This window comes from Neolamprologus multifasciatus, chromosome 7 (assembly GCF_963576455.1).
Source record: "Neolamprologus multifasciatus chromosome 7, fNeoMul1.2, whole genome shotgun sequence".
NCBI classification, from domain to species: domain Eukaryota; kingdom Metazoa; phylum Chordata; class Actinopteri; order Cichliformes; family Cichlidae; genus Neolamprologus; species Neolamprologus multifasciatus.
The window spans coordinates 25544554-25567060 of record NC_140445.1 but is presented as its reverse complement, the minus strand read 5'-3'; the positions used below and the strand labels follow the sequence as shown (position 1 = coordinate 25567060).

The 22507-nt window shown below is 42.4% G+C and overlaps 2 protein-coding genes across 2 annotated transcripts; one reads left to right on the top strand and one right to left on the bottom strand.

Annotated features, from left to right (window-relative positions):
- The first annotated feature begins 7390 nt into the window (after positions 1 to 7390).
- LOC146514389 (uncharacterized) lies at positions 7391 to 9173 on the top strand. The gene is made up of 2 exons (XM_085168968.1): positions 7391 to 8685; positions 9119 to 9173. The coding sequence occupies exons 1-2, from the start codon at positions 7391 to 7393 to the stop codon at positions 9171 to 9173; spliced, it is 1350 nt and encodes a 449-aa protein (XP_085025094.1).
- Positions 9174 to 12010: 2837 nt separating this feature from the next.
- slc5a1 (solute carrier family 5 member 1) lies at positions 12011 to 22488 on the bottom strand. Its single transcript, XM_085166965.1, has 15 exons — positions 22133 to 22488; positions 21270 to 21341; positions 20883 to 20987; positions 20651 to 20710; positions 20403 to 20507; positions 20208 to 20313; positions 19679 to 19759; positions 19379 to 19587; positions 16938 to 17073; positions 16697 to 16804; positions 16457 to 16607; positions 16205 to 16373; positions 15485 to 15700; positions 14139 to 14244; positions 12011 to 14042 (listed from the first exon to the last, which is right to left on the bottom strand). The coding sequence occupies exons 1-15, from the start codon at positions 22277 to 22279 to the stop codon at positions 13831 to 13833; spliced, it is 1983 nt and encodes a 660-aa protein (XP_085023091.1). The 5' UTR covers positions 22280 to 22488; the 3' UTR covers positions 12011 to 13830.
- Between the last annotated feature and the right edge of the window lie 19 nt (positions 22489 to 22507).

The window sequence follows — 22507 nt, the reverse complement described above, 5'->3', positions numbered from 1 at the left end:
CACAAGTTTCAGGCCTACTCTTGTCACTCCTCCTGCTTCCTGTCAACACCCAGCCATCATCTGAGCTGCGTCAGTCCGACTCCAACACGCGTGGGAACAGGTTACAATCAAGCAATGGGGAGCTTGTGTCATATCGCGTGTGGGTTTTTTGCAAAAAAGAACAAATGCACCGATGAAAATTTTTTTTTAGCTTGACCAAAACAAAAGCTGTCGAAAAGCAGAAGAGGGAGGATGACACATCTTTCATTCTCCGCGTGGCTGTCAGCGGTGATGATTCATTAGAGAGAGAGGGAAAAAAATGAGCAGAGGAGGTGACCTACATGGCGAGGAGGGAAAAAAAGACAGAGAGAGAGAGAGAGCACAGCACAGGTCCTGGTTTCTATTTCTGGGTTGTTTATCTATTCACTTCTCAGTGGTTTCCTACCCCCAACCCCTGCTGCAGATTCACGCTGAATGAGGAAGATGTACGCAGATGGCGGAAGTCTTTAGCTCATTACTCTGCAGCGAGCCATTTTAGGCTTTGTTTCTCCCATTTACATGCTCTCTATTAATCTCTTGTTATACTTGCACACAGGCATAGGTGTGGGCAAACATCATTCACAATTACACCATCATCCAACACTGCAATGCCACAACACTCCTCCCAAAAACAGCCTTTCTCATCCTCTTGCGCACACAATCGACATTAATAAAATTTGTACATTTCACATGGCTCGGTGGTGTTGGCAATTAAGACAAAGTGCCATCTCATTTTCATTTAAAATCCTTGATTCTTTCAAAAAATAGTTACGTGGGAATTCTCAAAGAGATAAACAACAAGAATGTATATGATATAGTTCAGACTTTTGTTTGCGCCTGCTTTTAGACGATGTTAATGCTGTGGGACACGTTTAACCAATTTCACAATTCGTTTAATAATTGGCATAAAACTTTTGTTACAGACAAAATATTTGTACAATTTTTCTACTAGATATGAAACTAGATATCAAACTTATTTCATGGATTCAGTATAGTTAAGGTCAGGTGCAAAGACCAAGTTTTTTGCTTTCTATACTTTATTCTTCGATCATGTCTCTGATGCTTTGTTAATTTCCAGCTTCATGTTTTAATGTTTGGATGTTGTGACAGTAGCTTTACATGATTCAAAGTTTAAAATAATCCTTCTTTATTATTATTCTTTATTATTCACTGATCCTCTGTCTCTCTCTGTGCTCTTACCCACCCACCCCAGTTAAAGCAGATGTACCTTCATGAGCTAGCTTCTATCAGATCTATCAGTTGTTGTGCGGAGGCATTATATACATATATTTATCAAAAGAAAGCAAAAAAGAAGGTGCCGAAATGAACCATCTGGGCTTCACTTTAATGCCACTGTCACTTTAGGCCCTTCTTTTGACTGGTGGCCCCTCTGCCCCTCTCCAGCAGCAGGTGGGTGGAGCTGATTTGCTAACAGTGAAAGCAGTGTGCTTAACATGACCATATTTAGAATGTGCCCTTTCTTTGACATTATACAGAGCCACTAACAGAAAAACAACCTGAAACAAAAGTTCACAGCAGCCTGAGCCCTGAGCTCATCATTCACAGGGATCATTTGTACTTATTATTTAAAACTTCAGCTATGTTTGACATGAATAGACACTAATGTAGCATATATACTGTATGAGCAAAAGTAAATAATTTAATAGGTCTACTTTAAATCTCGTTTTGTCCATTTTAGACTGCATTTTACTTAGACAAGTTTTTTTTCCCTAATCTTATAATCTTATCTACGTTTTCACCAAATGTAGCTTAAAACACAAAATCTGTAGTAGAGCCTTAAGAAGATGAAAACAACAACAACAACAACAGCAACTACTATGCACCACAGCAGCACAAATAATATCATTATCTAAAAGTCTGAAATTTCTATTTGGATCAAATGATTATTAATCAAAAAAGATCTTTTATGTCTAGACAGAGCTTGTAAAAATAACTCTGTCTGACAATGGCAAGGGTCAATTTGATAAAGTATCTAGACTGCATGAGGATCCTTTGAGCCTGAGGGAGTAGAAGAAGCTAAAATTACCCTCTAATTTGGTGACAGTGTTACGAAAAGGGCTGATAACGGATGCAGATTGCTTGCTGATGGGCCAGCCTTGGCGCAGCCTCCTCCTAACCAACGGAGCTCTCTGCGGTTATGTAAGGAGCTCATCTTCTACCAAGACACCATATTAACAGTGCAAACTGCCCTACACAGCTTTGACACTGTTTGTGTGTGTTTGTGTGTGTACATAGCTGGATCTTCCTGCACAAGAATTATTACACTAATGAAATCATGGCAGGCATTTGACCTCATCATCACAAGCACGAGGAGGAAAAGGAGAGCTGACCACAGAGATGTTAGAGGAGGCTGCCTCAGCTGCACATTCCTCATACCATTAGAAGACACACAGAGCTGCATTCACATTTCTGACACACACACACACACACACACACACACACACACACACACACACACACACACACACACACACACACACAGCACATTCTCACCAGCATACTCCCCATCACGTACAGGGCACCACCCTTTACATTCCTGGACACACAAACAAACCAGATAACCGGCTGATAACTGCCGCTAAAATTAGGATTTTTAAACGTCTCGTATACTTAGTGGTGGATTTATTAACACACATTTACGTAGCGCTCTGCTCTGGTCCTCCTGATCACAGTGGATAGATTCCACCTGTGCACATCGGAGTGCAGGAGAAGGGCACCATGTTCTGAATGAGTCATAGAGACGATGCGCGGGTCTCCATGTCTGTCTGTCTCATTTTCTCAGTGAAAATCTGTCCGTCACCGTTTCTGTCTCCCATATATCTGTCCGGATGGAGAGAGCAGAGGATTGGGTCATCGTGCCCCTATACCTCATACCAGTAGTATGTCAAGTATGCCAGCTATGTTGAAATTTGCATCCACATTCGTACCCCGGCTGGTAAAAAAAAAGCCAAACAAACAAACTTTCCAGTCGGACCCGTGTGAAATATTATGCTTTATTTTGATTGCATAACATGTGGTGACCTTAGTGGGCACTGAGGGCAAATCCCCAGATTTACTGTATGTTTGCTGGCTGCAGCTTTTCTCTGCAAATCATGGAGTTGCTGATTCGAAAGGATGAGTTACTCCTGTGGTTTATTTTACAATTGGAATCAAATTGTGGTTGCTAATTTATAAAGACAACTGAGCTTTTCTCCTGTTTACATTTCTGTTTTTCTTATTTTAACCCCATTATATGCGACATATAGATGTCTAATTTCCTGGCTTTGGACACTCATTCATTGATAATCCAATAAAGTGCTGTCAAGATAATACAATTTAAATGACAGCATTTAAATACATCTTTCTGTTATTTGCTGGATTTTTAGGCACATGTTTGTAACCATCCATCTGCCATGTTTACAGTCAGCTGACTGACTGGCTGAATGCAGTCTGATGTTTGTGTTTTTAGATGGGCACAGAGTGCTCAGTGCATGAGCGGCGAGGTGTTGTTTTTAATAATTAAGCACGCTGCCATTCATGGCAGACATCGGCCATTTTCCCTCACAATTTATTACAGCCAAGTGCTCTTTGTTCTCATCTGTGTAGCTCCCACAGCAACATGGCAGAGCCGCACACAGGCAGTAAAATAAAAGCAACAACCTGAATGTCTCATGCCTCACACAGACCTTATACAAGAATTATTGGGGGGGGGGGGAAGCTCTTCAACAACAGTGGCTCGATTGACTGAGGCAATTGATTTTTTTTTCTCTTTAAAGAGGCTGTCTCGGCACATGTTTAAGGCTGATGGCACTGATGATGCTCCGGAGGGACTAATGTGCGTTGGCCAAAATGTTCGGACTGTGTGAGATGGGCTCGCTTCAGTGTGCTGGTTGCATGTGGGAGGGGTGCGTTCGGGAGCAGCAGTTATGCAATCACAGCATGGTGGTGTACCGCTTTCTCACTGCGGCGCCAATGTATGGCCAATACGGAGATGCTGACAGCTACAGAACAGTGCGTTCCTGCCCCATCCCTGCTACCACTACCCTCCCTCCTCCTGCCCCCGTTGTCCATCCACGCAGAGGTCTGTCAAATGTCAAAACCAGAGACAGGAAAACCTGAATAAACTCACACATGCTCAGGCTCTGTTCACAGTTTCCAGACAATGTTTGTTTGTGCTCCGTGCAGATAAATACGCAGGCAGGTGCAGGTCCCATTCGGCAGACACACACGTGTGTCTCCATTCATACATCCAGGTGGGTGTGTGTGTCTGCAGAACGGATGGCCATGATGCAACACTCACACAAATCCCAGCTTAATGTAACAAAGCAAAAAAATAAATAAAAAAAATAAAACAAAGCCTGTCTATTTCATTGAAGCACAAAGACAAAAAACAAAAAGTGTGTATGTTGCTATGAACGCAACATACACGAGCCACACCTCTCAGAGCCTAAATGTACAGGTCACACAGATAATCCGAGGAGCAACACAGAGCAAAAACCTGAGCGTCTTCACCATGAAGCATACACCGAGCCTCACCTGCCTGTCTACGCAGTTGTCTTGTTTCAGTCCTGTCTCGCCGCCACGTTCCTGTCTTTCTGTTTTTGCTGTGATATCTTTCGTTCCGTGAAGGTAAAACCAAACCGTGTGGTCTCTTTGTTCGAGGGAGGATGCTCTCTCTCCTCTCAGTCTTCTTCTAGAAGCATCAGCGACTAGCAGCAGCGAAGGGAGGCATCAACGGGGAAGTAAGATGGAGGAAGCTGCTGCTAGGTGGATACATCACGTCTCTGGGCTGCTTTCATCGACCTCCACATCCCTTGTTTCGTTTCTCTGGAACCTTTCGTCCTTCACTCCACTAACCCTGTTTCTTCTCCTCTGAGCTGTGGCCGAACGTCTCCCTCCGGTATCCTTTTCTCCATCCCTTTTTTTCCTCTTCCTCCTTCAGATGATACAGCTCATTCTGCGCACTGATATGAGCTTCTGTGCTGTGACTCTCATATGTCTCCTTCCCTTTCTTTCTTCCTTCCTTTCTTCTGGTTTTCAAGTAAACCTCACTTCTCCTCCCTTCCGTCTCCCCTGCTGTTCTCTCTCCTCTTGGCTCCACTGCCGTTCATCGCTGCTCTTTCTCCTCCTCCGTCTGCTCCCGTCAGTGCACCTCACAGTCACACATGCGCAGTGTTTTCACACATATACACTCTCTCTCTGTGCTTCTGGCTCCCTCCTTATGCATGTGGCTTATTTTGCCTGCCTACCCCCTTCTCTCTCTCTCTCTCTTTCAGACACACACACACACACACACACGCACGCACACACACACACACTCTCTCGCTGCAGCACACACTGCAGTGCCTCTGCAGCCAGCATCACGTTTTCTGGTTGTCAGAGAGAAAAAAAATCAGCCAATGAGGAGCAGAACCACACTCCCACCCCCACTCTCATACCCCCATCTAAGCACACAAACGCATATTTACACACAGGCGCACACGCGGCCTTTTCAGATATGAAAGCACCAGAAGCTATGAATCATACTTTACATGCACTGACTCAAATGAATGGTTCAGTGCACCAGCTGGGCACAGGAAGCTGGTATAAACAGATCTGTAATCTACAGAGTACAGCTGATACACGAGATGAGAAAACAAAAGACAACCTGACCCACTGATTTACTGCGTACCTGACTGGAAACTCTGGAAAAACAAATCAGTCACAGCACGTCAGTTTACAGGCTCTATAAACACAAACTGGAGCAGGGAGATGTTATTTGTATTAATTCTTCTTTAAGACTTTTAATTAGATTTTTTCAAAGCTAAATCTGAGACTGCAGATTTTTCTGTAAATTCACTCAAAAACTTAAATGCACTATCCTAAGCCCTGGACCCGAATAAGCAGGGATGTTGCATAATAAGTTTCTATCTGCTCAAGCTTTCATGCTGACCAATAGATAATCCTCAGATAAAAGTAGGAAAAGACAGCATGTGAATTTTCTATTAAAGCAATAGGGGTTTGCTTACATAATGTGGGAATCAAATGCATAATATATTTGACGTACAATGACAACTCTGCATACCAATTAGCTCCCTCTTAGCATATTTTGTAGCATTTGCCTCAGATAACGCTTCATGTTTCAAATCATGCAGAATTTCCAACATTCATGGCGCCTGCTACAGGACTACACCATTCACAAAGACAGTCACATTTAATAGCTGGATTTTAAAAGTCTAAAAACTGCAGTACAACTGCAGAATAAAATAAGTCTTCAACTGCTGACTACAGTAAATCAATGCTGCTGCATAAAACTGACCAAAATGTGAACCGAAACAGTTCAGTGACTAACTTGAAGATATTTTCAGCAGACTTTTTTTTATGTAGCATTGTCTCCCTGAGGGCAGTATGCTGTAGGAAAAAAAGGAGGCCTACTCCCCGTACCTTACCTTACCTTAGAGGCCATGAATCACCTGGCTTTATACGGAGCTGGAGGGAGTGCATGTGAAATCTGTGGCTTTCTGCTGAGGGCTAGACAGGATGTCTGGAGAGCGCTCAAGGCTAAAGTTAAACTATCTGCTGATTAATATCTGAAGCTGAAGGTAAGCTGGCTGCTTGATGAAATGTCTGATTTCCCATTACACACGTGTCAAAAAACATTGCGCAATACACGCTGTTACCAGCACCAATGAGAGAGCGAGGTAATTTATTTTAATAGCTACTAAGTAATTATATCGTATCAATTAATTAGCACCTCGGTTATTTTTATTTACTAGTGCATGCTGTTAGGATGCCTGGGTCGTTGACCCAGGGTTTTTGAGTTTATTATATTATTTATAATTTCTAGTCTTTGGGTTTTCGTTAGAGTCATGTCTTATGGTTTGTCTCTGTGTAATCCTTAGTTGCTGTCTCCCCTGTCTGCTATATCCCTGTGTCCAGTCAGTGTCTGTGTCTGCCCTGGTCCCACGTCTCTGTTCCCTCTGTTGTAGTGCCTGCATGTGAGTCTGTGTCTTTTGTTCAGTCTGTGTTATGTGTTTCCTGTTTTACTTTGAAGGTCTCTGTCTTATCTCAGTGTGTTCAGTTTATGCTTCCTTGTCTCGTCAGTTCTGATTTGCCCCAGCTGTGTTTCCCTCCTGTTGTCCATTCCCTGATTGCTCCCTCTATGTATTTAAGCCCTGTGTTTCAGTTTATCATTGTCGTGATCTACCGTTTATATAGCTGTGTGTTTTTTCAGTCCTCCGGTGTAAGTTTATTTTGATATTTCCAGTTATGTTATATTTGAGTTTAACATTAAAGCGGTTTTGAGTTTAAGTTTTGCCTCCGAGTGTCTGCACCTTGGGTCCTATTCCTGTCTGCACACAGCCGTTCCCTAACAGAAGATCGTGACCATAACATGGACCCAGCAGACTCCGTGTTGTATCGGCAACCTGCAGCTTCTGCCTTCCTCAAGGAGAGCGTGAGGCAGGAGGCTAAGCATGCCCGGGAGCTCGAGTCACCTTTCTATGGTTCACGTTTGGCTTGGGGAGGGCCCCGCAGCCTCCAAACTGCCATGGCTACGGCTGAGCCGGCGCCTATGCCTCGGGCGATCAGATTGAGCACATGCTCATTCTCTCCAGTCGCTACACCTCCGCCTCCACCCCTGGATTACCAGTCCGACAAGAGGGTTAAGCGGCGGAGGAAGAAGGATTACTGGACGCCGGACGTTAGACTCACTCCACTGCAGTCCTTCGCTCTGTTTTTGGGTCTGCCACATTCTGAGCTTCACAAACTCTCTGCTTCCTCATCGCAGCCCGGTCTTTTGGAGGATTCGCAGCCCAGTTTGCCACCTCCCACTTCCCGGAGAAAGCGACGCTCACGCGGTCGCCACTCTGTCTCTGCTGAGCCACTCCCCATGGTGAGGTATAATGTCTGTTTTCATTCTGCTCCCTCTGAGCTGGAAAAAGACAATCATGTGCACACTGTAAATTCTGAGACTGTGAAAACTGTTAAGACTGTTAGACGTGGTGGTGGTAGGAAGCTAAAAAACATTTTAGAGGAGTCTGTGTTTGCTGAGCCTGCTCCTTTGCACCGTTGTGTTCCTGCTCCCAGGGCAGCTCGGGCCCAGCATTCCCCTGCACCTGTTTCAGTGCTTCAGGTGAGGGAGGCTGAGGTCCAGCTGGTCCCTGCTCCGGTGTCCAGGCCGGCTGAGCCTCTGCCTGTCGCTGCACCCATGCCAGCTCCTCGGGTGGGGACAGCAGCTGCCCAGCCATTGACGGTGCCTGTCCCGGCTCCCAGTGTGAGGATGACCGGGAACCAGTTAGCTCCGGCACCCGTACCTTCTCCTCGGGTGGGAGTGGCTGGTGTCCGGCAGGTACCTGCACCTGTTTCTGACCTCGCTGGAGGCTCAGGTGAGCCCGTCCAGCAGTTTTCTTCAGGTTCTGGAGGCTCAGGGGAACTAGCTCAGCTTACTGCGGATCCACCACCTTACCCACCATTACTACCATCTTTACAACAGTCGATACATATTAAACTTCTCTCCGTAGCTCAGACTTTAGCTCACCTATCAGCTCAGTCACCTGCTCAGTTCTCACCTCAGTCATTTACTCCACCGCCTGTTCCTGCTGGGGGGTCCGAGGGGCCCGTCCAGCCTTCGCCTGCCTCCGCTGGAGGGTCCGAGGGACCGCTTCAGCCGCCTGTTCCCGCTGGAGGGTCCGAGGGACCGCTTCAGCCGCCTGTTCCCGCTGGAGGGTCCAAGGGGCCCGTCCAGCATCCTGCCTCCGCTGGAGGGTCCAAGGGACCGCTTCAGCCGCCTGTTCCCGCTGGAGGGTCCGAGGGACCGCTTCAGCCGCCTGTTCCCGCTGGAGGGTCCGAGGGGCCCGTCCAGCGACCTGCGTCGCCTGCAGCGCCACCACCTGCGGCTCCCACGCTGTTCCCTGCAGCGCCGCCCTCGCCTGGTCCAGCCTCCGAGTCTTCGCCCTCGCCTGGTCCAGCCTCCGAGTCTTCGCCCTCGCCTGGTCCAGCCTCCGAGTCTTCGCCCTCGCCTGGTCCAGCCTCAGCCTCTGCGTCGCCTGGTCCAGGTTCAGCTTCAGCCTCTGCGTCGCCTGGTCCTGCCTCGCTCCGTCTATCTTCGTCTGCGCCTGAGGTCCCCATGCCGTCTGGTCCTGTCCGGCCTGCTCGGCCACGTTCCGGGCCGATGACTGGACATCATTGCCGTCACGGACAGCCCCCTGACCTACTCGGTCGCCGCCGGTGCCTCCCGCCCGGCCGGCCTCCTGACCTGCTCCGTCGCCGCCGGTGCCTCCCGCCTGCCCGGCCCCCTGAACTGTCCTCTTGGCTCTTGGGCCGCCTGCCTCCGGGCCGCCCCCCTGAACTGCCTGGGTTTGGACTGTTGTGCCGTCAGCCTCCGGGCCGGCCTCCTGTACCTTTTCGAGACTGGTACCTGGGCCTCTGCGCCTTTCATGGGCTTTTTGTCTGTTTTCTTTTGGACTGTTGCTGGGCCGCAGTGCTGTTGTTTTGTTCTGTTTTGGGCTTTTGCTCCCTGTATTTTTTGTCTCTGGCTCCGTGTGTTTGTTTCATTTCGGTCCCTCCATCCTGTTCCCCCGCCGCCCACCCTGGTTGGGTTGTTTTTTGTTTTGGTGTTTTGGGTTGGGCTGTCTGGGAGCCAGCCCTTTAGGGGGGATACTGTTAGGATGCCTGGGTCGTTGACCCAGGGTTTTTGAGTTTATTATATTATTTATAATTTCTAGTCTTTGGGTTTTCGTTAGAGTCATGTCTTATGGTTTGTCTCTGTGTAATCCTTAGTTGCTGTCTCCCCTGTCTGCTATATCCCCGTGTCCAGTCAGTGTCTGTGTCTGCCCTGGTCCCACGTCTCTGTTCCCTCTGTAGTGCCTGCATGTGAGTCTGTCTTTTGTTCAGTCTGTGTTATGTGTTTCCTGTTTTACTTTGAAGGTCTCTGTCTTATCTCAGTGTGTTCAGTTTACGCTTCCTTGTCTCGTCAGTTCTGATTTGCCCCAGCTGTGTTTCCCTCCTGTTGTCCATTCCCTGATTGCTCCCTCTATGTATTTAAGCCCTGTGTTTCAGTTTGTCATTGTCGCGATCTACCATTTATATAGCTGTGTGTTTTTTCAGTCCTCCGGTGTAAGTTTATTTTGATATTTCCAGTTATGTTATATTTGAGTTTAACATTAAAGCGGTTTTGAGTTTAAGTTTTGCCTCCGAGTGTCTGCACCTTGGGTCCTATTCCTGTCTGCACACAGCCGTTCCCTAACACATGCCCATGCTACAGTAATGTTTGGTTTGTTTATGAGCTGAAATGATGATTGTTATAAGGCATAGGTGCACAAATACAAAAAAGTAGGTCATTTGAGACCATGGCTAGTTGGTTGCTATGCAACATGATGAGGTTAAATAACACAGGGCCTGTAATTCGGCTTTTCTGGTTATAGATGAAGTGTTGCTGTCTTGAAATTAAAATGACAGGATGCTTTCATAAGGTGTCGGAGGTGTAAAAAGGCAGAAAACAGGTGATTTTAGCTGTTGCCAGGTGGCTGCCAAGTACCTGCTGGTGTTATGTATAATCAGAGGTGGCCCATAAAAACACTTAAAGCGTTTTTTTTTAAAGAGTATCATACTAATATCAGGTTTAAAACAATATTAATTGGAGGGAATATAAACTTTATTTCATCCCAGAGAAAGCACATAAAAGCAAAGGGCATAAAAGAAATCTAGCTGTATTTGCTGTTACCTGCATTGTAAAAGAGTGACTTAGCCTTAGCACCTACAGAGAAAAATGAGTAAAATCATAAGTTAAAGTGGGATTTGGCAGGTAGGGGGCAACATGGGGAACAGAATTATTTACAAATAAGTCACAATAATTTGCATTGTGGGTGCAAGTACAGTTTCTGTACTGAGTCTTGCCTATATAAACCTTGTATGAAGATGATATTCAGTGGATGAATTTAATCAGTATCATCACCTTAATAAAATTATGTCTGCTAAACTTAACGTAGCCTCACACAGACCATGAACACCACAGCTCATCTACATCTGTCCAATATAGTGTATAGCTATAAACAGCACTGCACACCATCCAGTGTAGGCAGGAATAAACTGCCTGGTATTTTTAAGTAACCCTTTAATAACACAAAGTCAGTATAACATTTATATGTTTTGCAGGATGTTTCACACTATGAAAAAAAACATAACTTTAGGAACATATAATGCATAGGTCCACCATCTGTCCATCATGTGTATTTGTATTGATGTTAAAATTCTCCTCCCTCTTTAATTTCATTGTGTGAGGTGAAACTAATTTGGTTGGATGTTTGAAGGACTGAAGTGACAAAAAGTAATAACTCCTTTTGAAGAAAGGAGAAAGAAAATCTTTTGAAGCATTTTTAAACTGACTTGATTGTTGGTTCTGTGGATGCAGGTTTTGACCATTGAAATTCACAGTTAAATTTACTTGTTTTTCAAATACATAAGAGGTGGGCGTGAAATGATGTTGTTCCTGGTACAATAGCTCTGATTTGTTTGGTAACTCAGAACTGAAATAATTTTATATAAGCATGAAAGATGAAAATTGTTTCTCCTGATGATTTTGTAGTTCTGTTTAGAAAGTAGGATATCATGCAGCACACACACCAAACTCATTAGAAAGCACTTCCACTGGTATCAGTTTACAGTCAAATGAGTGCTGGGTGAGAATACAGCCAGTGCCACACCAATTACAGAATTAAACTGGAGGTGTAATATCACATATGTCATGTTAAACCCCAACCCCAATCTTCTGCCACTAGATGGGCGCCTGTGTCTAAGCCACCTTTGTCTTCTCCTGTGTTCTTCCTCCTGTGTCAAACGCTGATTGGTGTCTTTACAGAACAACAAATATGTGCTGTTTTCACTCTGTATCATTTGAGTGTTGGTCACAGATATAGCTTCCTGTTATAAATCTGTAAAGATTCCATAACCAGATGTAATCATTTAGTAGCTTTGTGAAGCTTATTGGGAGACATTTTGTCGTCCTCAGTATCAGTTAGGTACTGATTTATAGAGAGTCATAACCAGTGCCTTTTATTGCATAAAGGTGGCACTGTGAGGGACCTTTAGGCTCCTGTCTCATTAAAGTCCCTGCATAGTTACTTAATCACACAACTTGTGTAAGTCTTGTGCTGCACATTCAGTCCCCAAGGGCTCACAGTGCTATTAAGCATTTGTTATCACAAGCCCTTTCCCCCTTATTTTAAATGGACATCAGGCTGAACACACTGAAGATAATTTATTTCATTTAAGCTTTTTCTTCTTTTCCTTAAACAGAGGCACAGTGTCATACAATGCTGCATATCACAATACACTCAATCTTTTGTTTGCAGCTTCGAAATAATGTCAAACACTTCCAGTTCCTCGTCACAGACAGGCAATGAAGCTGATCTACAGACAGTGTTTGCACACTAGCAATAAAATGAAAAAAAAAAACCAAAACAAAACTCTTCTCCCCAGGGGGAGTGAGATAAGCATATATTTTGTCTCAGGTTGTTGGTTTGTTTTCGGGTTTTTTAGGCTTAGTTACCGTTTGGATCTGCCAGAGATTAGTTGCAGGGAGCTATAAAGTAATATACACCTGGTGAAGAGTAAGCTGGAGGTAAAAGATATAAAAGTTAAGGGAACAAAGCCTGAAGGTCCAAGCAATCATAAATGATTCAACCGTTCATATGCTGGTGATCTGCAATCAGTGCACATTAACCACAGAGTTACTGATAAGATAGAGTTAATGGGAATGACTCACAGGCCTTCTAGTAAATTCAAAAATAGTACTACATGTTTGTTTGAAATTTAACATTTGTTTACCGAGCAATATGAATGAAATTCATCCTCAGTTAGAGCAGAAAAATTTTACAACAATCAGAAAACAAATATTTTACATTTAGTTTAACAGAAACAAGAATAAACCATTAGAGGGCAGTAGAATTAGTCAGCCATGACTATTGAGTGATTCTCAGCCCTTCATCCCTGAGATGCTTTTATTCATTAACACCTAAAACAACACAGAGTAAGGTGTGTGGATTTAAGAAGTGACAGCACTAATGGACTTTGAGCACACATAATCAGGAAACAGAGCTTAAGTGGAATGAGGTAGCACACACTGTAATTCGAGGAATTTTAAAGTGTCTCCCATGCTGTGCTTTGTTGGTTTTATATAACAGATCGCTTGCTGGTGTATTGTATATTATTTTGTTTCCCTTCTTCACTGACAAAAGAGAGCATCCTGAATTTTAAAACAGACATGCTCTCTTCCCCTTCTCCCCACTCTTGTGTAAACTCGAAAGTACAAAAGACACTCATGACGTTTTTACAATTCCTTTAGTTGGAGATTGGCTTTGAACAGATTAATCATTAATTAAATAGATTACAAGCATGTGCTGCAGCTCATTTTATCGTGTTGTGGTTAAAACGTGTTGCAAATGAAACCACACATTTACATAACGCTTACTGCGTGAGAGTGGTCTCTACAGGTGGATGCAAACCTGCAGCTCCTGTCGTGAGCTGTTTAAAAGTTTCTGTTGAGACGAGGAAGAAAACTCATAGGGACAATGGGTAGCATGTAAATATGAATATACACAACTTTAACATGTTTTACAGTAAGTGCAATATGTGTTCATATATTACAGTGCGATCTACCAGGACAAGTTAATGAAAAGCACAGTGCTTCATAAAAATATATTTTACATCAAAGGCTAAACATTGTAATATAGTTTGCAAGTGCATGATTGTGTTTTAGAGTGTTGAGGGCTACTGAGTGGTGTGTTATATTTGTATAAATTAGAGAGTCAGAGAGCACTTGAAATCAGCTGACTCTTAGCCAAAATAGCCATGACAGAACACGCACACACACAGAAGGATGATGGCGTTGGCATTGACCACGTTCCTCCACAGAGGCACCTCTGAGGTGTCTGTCAGCTTCTTCTTCAGCTCTTCCTCCTCTTCTTTAGTCAGCTTGGGGGCTTTCTTGGTTTCCAGGCCACAGAAGCTCATCACCGCCTTCTTACAGAAGCCAGGCTCATCATCCTCTGCAAAAGAAGAAACAAGAAAAATGAAAGTTTGCATGTATCTGTGCATGAATGCATATTTACTCTGTATGTATGCTGGGTACGAGAGCTCCTTACCGTCTGAGTCCTCACTGCTGGAATCTTGGTTATCAGCCCAATCATCCATCTCAAGGTCAACCCTCTCCTCCGTGCGGTTTCTCAGGCTCCAGCACAGTCGGTACAGCTAGTCAAACGACAAAGCACGTGGTCAGAAATAGATTATTTGTCATTTTATTTTGGGGTGCTTCTTAATAGCTTACTAAATGTTGGTTCATGCAAAGACTTGACTAGATGGCTATGTGGTTGTAGAGACTTGTGATGACTCACTTTGTTATTACGAAATTACTGTTCAGACTGCAGTACGTTTTTGCGCTGTAGAAACATCAAAGATGCTGCATAGATCACATGTTTAGTTTGTTTGCATTGAAGTAATAATATAGTCAATAAATATTAATATAATAAGATACAAAATGGGAATTTGCACATAGCTTCTTACCATCAGCCAAACATACAATTTTTTTGTAATGCCTAAATGATGTCAACAACAATACTTTGTCCTCTGCAGTTAGGCGTGGCAGCTTGAGGAGATGTGAAGGCCACCAGTAAGGACTTAAGCAGTTTTTCATGTGTAGATGCTGCCGTTTAAATAGCTAGTTGCCTGTGGTTATTAGCTGCACTCCTCTTTTTACTCCTCAGTTGTTCTTATGTTGCCGTTGTACGGCATTAACCTTTGTCTGCTCTTTCTTGTAGTTTGTATTTTATCCTGGTTGTACATTCTTCTTTCATGCCTTTTCTTTCCTCTTACCCCTGAGCTGCTGACTGCCACTCCCTGATCTTGGTTCTGCTGTCCTATTAAAAAGGGAGTTCTTCCTCCACATCATTGCCAAGTCCTCACTCATCTGATCATTGGGGTTCTCAATTTAAGAGTGTGTCTTCTTCTTTCAGCTGCTCCCTTTAAGGGGTTAATGCAAAGTTCTGTAATCGTTTTCAGTGAGTAAACGCACTGACACGAAAGATTTACAGAACATAAATGTTCTGTAAAACATTTGTTGTAACATGTAAGCGCCTAGAATTAGACAATTAGCCTTCTTGCTCTTATACAAGCTTCTTGGTGTTTGTTACAGCCCATTAAGAATAGTTACTGTTTTTACTGGTGTTAGTAGCAATGACGTGTGTATGTGTAAGAATATGACGGCTTAATTTTTATTCTCACAGATTTATTCTCACTATAATAATAGTGAACTCGAAGGAAACCAAAATGTGTCACTGCAAACCAAGTGACTGCTTATTGGCTGATCTATTGCTGCCTAAAGTGCTGTGGGCAGTTGAGCTTTGGCAACAATCATCAAAAACTTGATAGTTATGTTGGAGTAAATGCTCTCCCCTAATTTACATAATAATAATAATAATAATTTATCACTTACATGTTTGTCATCGATGGGTTTGGTCATGAGAGACACTGCCAGAATGATGACGCAGGAGATGACAAACAGGAGGATCCCAAAGTAAAGGTAGTGAACGCCACATATGATAGTGGGACAGTTACTGGGGGAAGCACAGCTACCTGTCCCATAAACAAACTCAGCAATCATCCTCGTCAAGCCAATAACCAGTCCAATTACCAGTCCAAAAAAGGCCCCCTGGAGAAAGAAAGAAAAAGGACAAAGGTCAGTCTAAATCAAGTAAAGTGAGTGATATTACCACAATATTGTATTTAAGGGAATGATTTTGGATAGATCCTTCTTGCTGTACATTTGATCACGTCAACACTACTCTTTGCTGCACAAAAATTAGGAAGCTATCACCATGACATGATCCTACTAGCACTTGCAACACTTTTGGACTAAAATAGAACCAGGCAGAAAATTACTGACCTAAAACTGATTCTCCCCAAAATGCTGGTATTCTTAAGGTCTGCACACACCAGAAGTGACAATTGGATGACCTCAGAACTCAGTAATTTAGTTGTGAATGAGCATCAAAGTTTGGCCTCACAAGCTTTCTGACTTTCAGGTTTTTAAGCAGGAAATTTCAGAAATGATACACAAGGATAACTGGCTTGTGTGTAGAGCGGCTCAAAACCACACTGAAAATCTGATTTAAAAAAGAAAAAAAAAATCAATCAATCAAAGGAGGCAACTCACAGTCTCATTGACACGTTTGCAGAAGATGGCAAGCAAGAAGACAGCTGCGACAGGTGGAGTTAGGAAGCTGGTGATGGACTGGATGTAGTCGAAGAGCTGACCACTTTGGGCTGCCTGCACCACTGGAATCCATGCTATGCTCACACCAATCAGGACCAAGATAAAAACTCTAGACATTTTAAACAAATCCAATCAGTATTCAACAATTTAGACGATGATTGTATCAGACACAGCGACGAAAATGTGTTTTACCTGCCAGCAATCATAAGTTCCTTCTCACTAGCAGAGCGACGGATCTTAGTGTAGATGTCCATGGTGAAGAGAGTACTGGCACTGTTGAAGATAGAGGTAAGGGAGCTCATCAAAGAGGCCAGCATCACAGACAGCATAAGACCTCGCAAGCCTGAAATAGAGTAACAGATCAAGAAAAGGAAAGATAAGCAAAGAAGCCTGTAGTTATTATTAACAGCTCCTAAGACAAAGGTCACCAACCATTAGGCATGAGTTCGACGACCAGTTTCGGATAAGCGATGTTGGTGCAGCCCACCTTGGTCCCACAGTGTTTTTCACATTCAGCTGGATCCACACATGCTACCACATCTAGATTAAAGGCAAGAAAATCCACAGTGCGTGAGGTCAGCACTGAATAATTTTGTGCATGAACTACAAATATAATGTTAACCAATAAGCTTGCTACATAAATTACATGTAACACACATGTAACCACACTCACCTGTGTACAGGATCCTGCTAACCATCCCGGGGAAAACCATGAGGAACATGGGCAGCAGCTTCAGGTAACCACATAGGATACAACCTGCTTTAACGTGAGAGAGACTCTTGGCAGAGAGGCACCGCTGCACAATCACCTACAATTAGGAAACAATGGGAGTACAGTTCAGTGGTCATAAGCAACTAAATACATTTACTCAGGTATCACAATTTTACGCACATTTACTGTACTTTTAAACGTGGTGGTAGTTGTTATTTCTAGTTCATTGAGATTTGATGCAAAATATACTTGTAGAATAGTAATGTCTTTTACATTCAAACTAAGATTTCACAAATCATATGATATGTTTCCAAATTATAAAGTATAGTTTATACATGTAGAGGAACATCTATGAACGTTCAAGAGCAAAAGCTTCAACAAGACTCGTTTTTAAAAAATAATATGTAGAATATGTGGTCATGGAAAATACTTTGGGTACTAGAAGCTTTTATCTGCTTTCTAGACTTGTCCGGTCACGTTGGAGCAGGCTTTGTGCGCATGGTGTTAAATAAAAGCTTATAATTTCGAAATCATCAACTATCATGAAAACATGGGTTTTTATGGGCTTGTTTAATTTATCTGTATCCACACAGGATACACCTTTCAGAGACACGAAACATAAACCAATTTCTCTAGCATTTGTTATGTATTGCTATTTACTTGTTTAATTTGTATTGCCAGCAGGGATGTTACAGAGTGCACTGTGATGTTCTTTACCTTTTGAAATTTAATTCATCAGCTTTATAAATACTGAAGCTGCTGGAGCGCTCACCTTAAAGATGCTAAAAGTTTAATTTAAGATCCAACCACTTTGGGTCACCAGTGTATTGTTCTTTTTCTCTTGAAGTCATTGGCTCTCTATTGATGCATGTTGCTTCCTGTTTGGAAGCAGTTTGCTTGCATATATTCCAGGGTCCTGTTGTCTGGCTAACACTCTTATGTATAAAACAACAGTAGTATAATCACTAAATCCAGACATAAATTAAGAACTCTTTTCTCAAAACACAATACAGTATTGATTCAAAAAGTCCAAAACACCAGGAAACAGATCCAGAGATCCCAACAGACAGTTAACTTGGGTCCGCTGCAGGTACTGCAGTGTAGTGGTTCTTGCATTTGTGCAACATCTCCAAAATCGGAAAAATATGGTCTCAGAGTGATGTTAGTGATGCTTATTACTTCTAGGTGGCATTATTATCAGCTTGTCCTAAAAGCCCCCTGATAAGCCTTCAGCTGACCTGCTTGCATTGCCAATAGTTAGTTTACTCATTGTTGCTTGAGAATACTGAATTTCATTGACTTGTTACAATCTCTGGTTGCCACGTTGCCAGTCTCTTCTGTGTGTACACCTGTTCATAGCCCTGCATTAATTGACCGCAAAGCCTATACAAGTGGCTGACACTACATTTTTACATTTGCACTTATGAGCTGGTGTGGAAAAAAAAACCCAACTAAATTTGGAACGATCATGGCTTTTACTTGAACTTGAAACACAAATTGTCAGAGCTATGAAAATTAAAAACACAACATATGTTGTTCGTGTTAGGATTGTGAGCAAACTAGATACAATTGCAGTCTATTTGGTTTAGCAGATGTATTATCCTTATGCTAATTGATATACCCTATTTACATGGCATATTACTACCATGCAGACCTATCATAGTTATTGATGTCTGCATTTGCGCAACGTGTATGAACATTTCTAGAAAGCTGAACGTCAGGCTGCAGTAATACAGTACTGTAAATCAAGCTTAAATCAACAGCCTGGCCAATTGATTCTGAGCATAAGGGGGACTTGGCTGAATGATAGACTGGGTGGGTAAGTGGTTGTCATGGATTTCAAATCACTTTCAGTCTTTGTGGTTGAACTCAAAATGTTTGCTGAGTAAACCAAAGAAGCAAATCATCTTCTTCTGTAACGGAAAATAGATATACCATAATGTTTTGTTCGTGTGTGCTCTATGTCACATGAATTGGTGTCAGGCTCTCGCTGAGATCCAGCGTCTAAACTAAAAGCATGGTTATCCTCTCACTGCAGACTGTTTTTTGAATATTGTTTTTTTTTTTTTTTAATCTGTATGAACGGGCATGAATGTGCATGAACATGCATGTGAGTAAATCACATGCATGTTCATGCATGTGAAGTCAGTGTTTATGACCACCCATTTGTTGTGAATGATTGCTAAAAACTATTGACGTGCCCAGCTTGATCCAAGACTCCATCTGCATTTTCAACACCTTGAACATGAATTTCTTCCAAATTATCTCTCCGTATAGAAATTGAGTCTAGTATGAATATGTGAACACACCGAGGCAATCAGTTGAACGTGTCTCAGTTTTTCACTACAGACTGGTTGCTAAAAACTGCAGTTGAGCTGCCCAATGCTTATTTCTTTGCTCACCTGATCAGTACACCAGTACCAGGTAGCCTGAATGGTGAGTCCAAACACGAGACCAGGCCATGGGAGGTCTCCTGTAACTGCATTTCTGAAGATGTGGAAGGAGTCTGGCCGGGGCTCATAGCAGTTTGCACTGATGTTACCCGTGACTGAGGGGATAGCTTGCATGTAGAGTTTCTCAAAGTTTACATAGCCTCCCACCTCATAGAAAGCTAAGGAAAATCATATGGAAATTAGACTTTAAAAAAAACCAAAAAAAAAACTTTCAAACAGATATGTGATATATGATAAGTGTCATATTACCAAAGCCCATGAGAATGAATGATCCAATAACCATGATGATGGTCTGTAAAGTGTCTGTGTAGATCACTGCTGCCAGTCCACCTGAGATAAAATAGGATTATCAATGTTATGTCAGTGTTATCAATCTGTAAACATTTTCACCTAAAATATTGACATTTTATCACAACTAACAGACTACACTTGTTTGAAAGAACAAAAATCAACTCATCATATCATTATGTAACTACTCATTCTGTAAGACTTGTAATTGTGGATGTGTTGTTACAAAACAGCAACAGAAGGCCAATTCAGGCTTATCATAGTCCATGGGCAATTAACCACAGCAACTCAGCAAAGATAAACCAGCAATGAGGAAAGAAAGAGATTGTGTGTATGTGGCGTGTGTCTACATCACCACATATGGGCTTGGGAAGACTTTACCCCGGTCATAATATAATTTTTGTAGATAACACTTCTTGGGTAGTTTCTGAGGAAAATGTCAATCTATAAGTTCCATAGAAAAGGAAGTGTATTTCTGCCGTGTACAAACCTGTGACAGTGTACAGTGCTGTAATCGCTAGAAGTGCAATAACAGCGAGGTAGATGTTCAATCCAAGCGCCTGCTGGATGAAAATTGCACCCGAGAACATGTCTGCCTATATGGGGAAGGGTAAAAAATGCAGGATTTTATTCAAGATCATCCACAAATGGAACAGTGTGTTCTGCATCTCTTGGAGGGACTCACTGAGATTTTGGTGAAGACATACAAGAAGAGGGAGAGAACAGAGAGATAAATGCGAATGCGCTGTCCTCCGAACCTCTTCTTCAAGTACTCAGGCATGGTGACGATCTAAATACATCGACAAGAGATGAGATTTTACTCATTACTCACACTGTAGATAAACACAGTGATTATGAATGCCCATTTGGATAGAGGAATTAATACATATAAGGAGCTTTCAGGCCAGTGTGTAGCAGTAGTATTCTGTTTACCCCAGCTTTAATGTAGATGGGCACAAAGAGCCATCCCAGAATGACAACCACAACAAGAGCCTGAAAAACACAAACATAGAAGAAATAATCAGATATCCTGTTTCATTTCATCCTCTTCGGGCCGGAGCTCTCATAAAAATCTATCAGTTGACCTGACAAAGATAACTGATAGAGTATCAGGGACAAGAACTACATGAGAAGTGATATAACTGACTCAAGAACAGTTACTCACATTCCATTCAAATCCACCAATGGCTATTCCTGCAGCTGCGCCAGTACCAGCGATTCCTACAAAGTGGCCACTGCCAATATTGCTGGCAAACAGCGATGCTCCGATCTGTGGAGAGCACAGTTAAATCTGTCAGTAGCTCCTTTAAAAATTCAATCAGAATCCATCATGTTTTTTTTATTTTTGAAAGGTCATATACTCAGCATACTAAATAAGTACTAAATTGTTTTACACACTTGATTGCTCTAATAAAAATATGACAATTCATAAAAGTCTTCTATTATGACACCCTTAATCACATTACATTCCATCTATTAGAACTAAGCAATAAGAACCAATTACTTCGCATGGATTAGAAAGTAAAGGAGCCTTCCAAGGAAAGATACTCACCGGCCACCAAACCATACTCCTCCCTGCAAGGAAGAAGCCACCTACAGTGGATCGGTTGGTGCGGATCATAGCCTGTAATAGAACAATTTTTGAAAATGATTAAATCTGTACAAAATAACAACACTCTGATAATCTGTTTATAAGCATCACATACAATATATGGACAAAAGTATCAGGCCACACCGCTTAAGTTTTCAGTTCCATTGCCACAGGTGTATGAAATCAAGCACCACTTGAATACCACTGTTGCAACTAGTCCCTTAAGTGTCTTCCCTCCTAGATATTACATTTACCAACAACTCAGCAACAAAATAACAGACCATGTAAAGTTACAGAGCTTGGGTTACAGTTTGAGTCCTGATGAATATCCCTCCTGTGGCACTAACATCAGAGTAAACTGGGCGCTTCATAGGATGTATTTCCATGGCCTGCCAGCTCCTGTAGGTGTGATGGCTACGTGGCTCAGTAATTTTGTTCATATGGTGTAATTCTTATGTTTAAAATTGTGGGTGATTTCACACAACTTAAAGATATCACAATAAAAGATAGATAAACATTATGAAATGTGAAATATGTGTCTGCGATCTTCTGTGGAAAGCTATTGTGTACCAGGTTGCTGAGAAAAATGATTGTGTCAATTGTGCAAAATGATTATTAGTAAAGAATGACACCTTTGTTATTTAGTAAGTTGCCTCTCAAATTAACATAAAAAGAAATGCTATTTTTTTCTTTGGCAATGTAATTCATTATTACTATTAACAGAAAACTTAATAACTCAAAACAACTTCAAGCTATAAATATGTCAGGGAGCTGCAGAGACAGGGGATTTAAAGAATGATCAGGTGAAGGATTGTAAAACTTACCAATACTCCGACCCCCAGGACAACCAGAAAGTAGACCACAATAACGGAGATATCTGCCGCATTTTTAAGGGCCACCGTGTTGCCTGTGTTGTTTTCTGCATTTCTCTTTATGTAGGAAAATCCATAATACGAATAATCTTGTGACATTTTGGCTGTAATGGACAACGGCAGTGTTGCTCGAGCTGCCCCTGTTTGTCTGAAGCATTTACACAAAGCGATTACCTTTATAACCTTTGGTGTGTGTGTGTGTGTGTGTGTGTGTGTGTGTCTGTGTGTGTCTCTGTGTGTGTGTTGGAGAGATAGTGTGTCAAAGAAGGAGGCATAGATGTAAAGGAGGGTAATAAAGAGTGGATTTAATCATTGATCATGATTTAA

Coding starts and splice junctions, on each gene's coding strand:
- LOC146514389 (XM_085168968.1), top strand. CDS start 7,391: ATGGACCCAGCAGACTCCGTGTTGTATCGGCAACCTGCAGCTTCTGCC. Junction 8,686..9,118: donor CCGCCTGTTCCCGCTGGAGG/GTCCGAGGGACC, acceptor TCTGCGCCTGAG/GTCCCCATGCCGTCTGGTCC.
- slc5a1 (XM_085166965.1), bottom strand. CDS start 22,279: ATGTCACAAGATTATTCGTATTATGGATTTTCCTACATAAAGAGAAAT. Junction 19,588..19,678: donor ATTCATTCTCATGGGCTTTG/GTAATATGACAC, acceptor GATTTTCCTTAG/CTTTCTATGAGGTGGGAGGC. Junction 16,374..16,456: donor GAACTTATGATTGCTGGCAG/GTAAAACACATT, acceptor TAAAATGTCTAG/AGTTTTTATCTTGGTCCTGA.